The sequence below is a fragment of the Sinocyclocheilus anshuiensis genome, unplaced genomic scaffold (genome assembly GCF_001515605.1).
Source record: "Sinocyclocheilus anshuiensis isolate Anshui unplaced genomic scaffold, SAMN03320099.WGS_v1.1 scaffold502, whole genome shotgun sequence".
NCBI lineage: Eukaryota > Metazoa > Chordata > Actinopteri > Cypriniformes > Cyprinidae > Sinocyclocheilus > Sinocyclocheilus anshuiensis.
In genome coordinates, this window is record NW_015544194.1 from 557,285 (window position 1) to 558,120 (window position 836).

Below are 836 nucleotides of genomic sequence, written 5' to 3' on the forward strand. Positions count from 1 at the left end.
AACATCAAATTTTCATTTTTGGGTGAACTATCCCTTTAAGGGTTGTTTTGGTATGGTACCGTTTTGTTGCTGATCATGGCACGGACAAAAGCACAGGATTCCATGGTGCAGGAGCGCACAGTTTCTGTACGGCCTTCTCTGTATAAACGGGTCATGGATGCCTCATAAGTCAAGCAGAACTTTCCTTTGTCCTGTACAATGAAAAAACATTGACATAATTTCACCTTTTCAAGTGAATGATAAGCAGGCATATTTTGCTACATTTCAGATGTTCAGTGATAAGAACGTTCACCCTATAATGAGCCAGCTGCAGTGCAAGCTGGATGAAGGCATCAGGACTGATCTTGTACTTCTTGATCAGGCCTTTCCCAAAGTCACTGAAGGGGATGATGTGTGAGTCCACATCATTAGCCAAAGCCACAGCCACAGACAGAGAGTTGGCAATCATAGTCTGGCACTGCGATGAAATAAAAAACACAACAGAGAGAACGTCAAACAAACCAATGTCTTGGTCCTTTCATATCCACTCGAGCAAGATGAGAAAGCTATTATCAGCATTTTTACTACCAAGTGTATCACACTGACCTCAGGTGGAATATTCCACTGGAGTCTTTGAGGTCCAGGAAGATTAGGGTGAGGTTCTCCTCTACAGTGGCCATCTGCTGTGTAGCCCAGCTTAACAGGGTCCATCGAGAGCACTTGCTTTATGAAAAATGCCATCAAATTTACATTAGCAGCAGATTAACATTTTATGCATGATACACATGAATTAAAAGTTAAATACAACTGATGTAAACAACGGAAGTTTGGGGTTGGTAAGCTTTTTTTTGGGGGGG

General features: G+C 42.1%; 1 protein-coding gene across 3 annotated transcripts in view; it reads right to left on the reverse strand.

Moving 5' to 3' along the window:
* Window positions 1-836, reverse strand: part of cpt1aa (carnitine palmitoyltransferase 1Aa (liver)) — a 24,124-nt gene that overhangs the window by 6,360 nt on the left and 16,928 nt on the right. For all 3 annotated transcript variants that reach the window (XM_016497085.1, XM_016497086.1, XM_016497087.1), the window contains 3 exons: window positions 586-702; window positions 293-457; window positions 60-191 (listed from right to left, as the gene is read on the reverse strand). In XM_016497085.1, coding sequence (XP_016352571.1) covers window positions 60-191; window positions 293-457; window positions 586-702 — 414 coding nt within the window. The remainder of the gene's footprint in view (window positions 1-59; window positions 192-292; window positions 458-585; window positions 703-836) is intronic.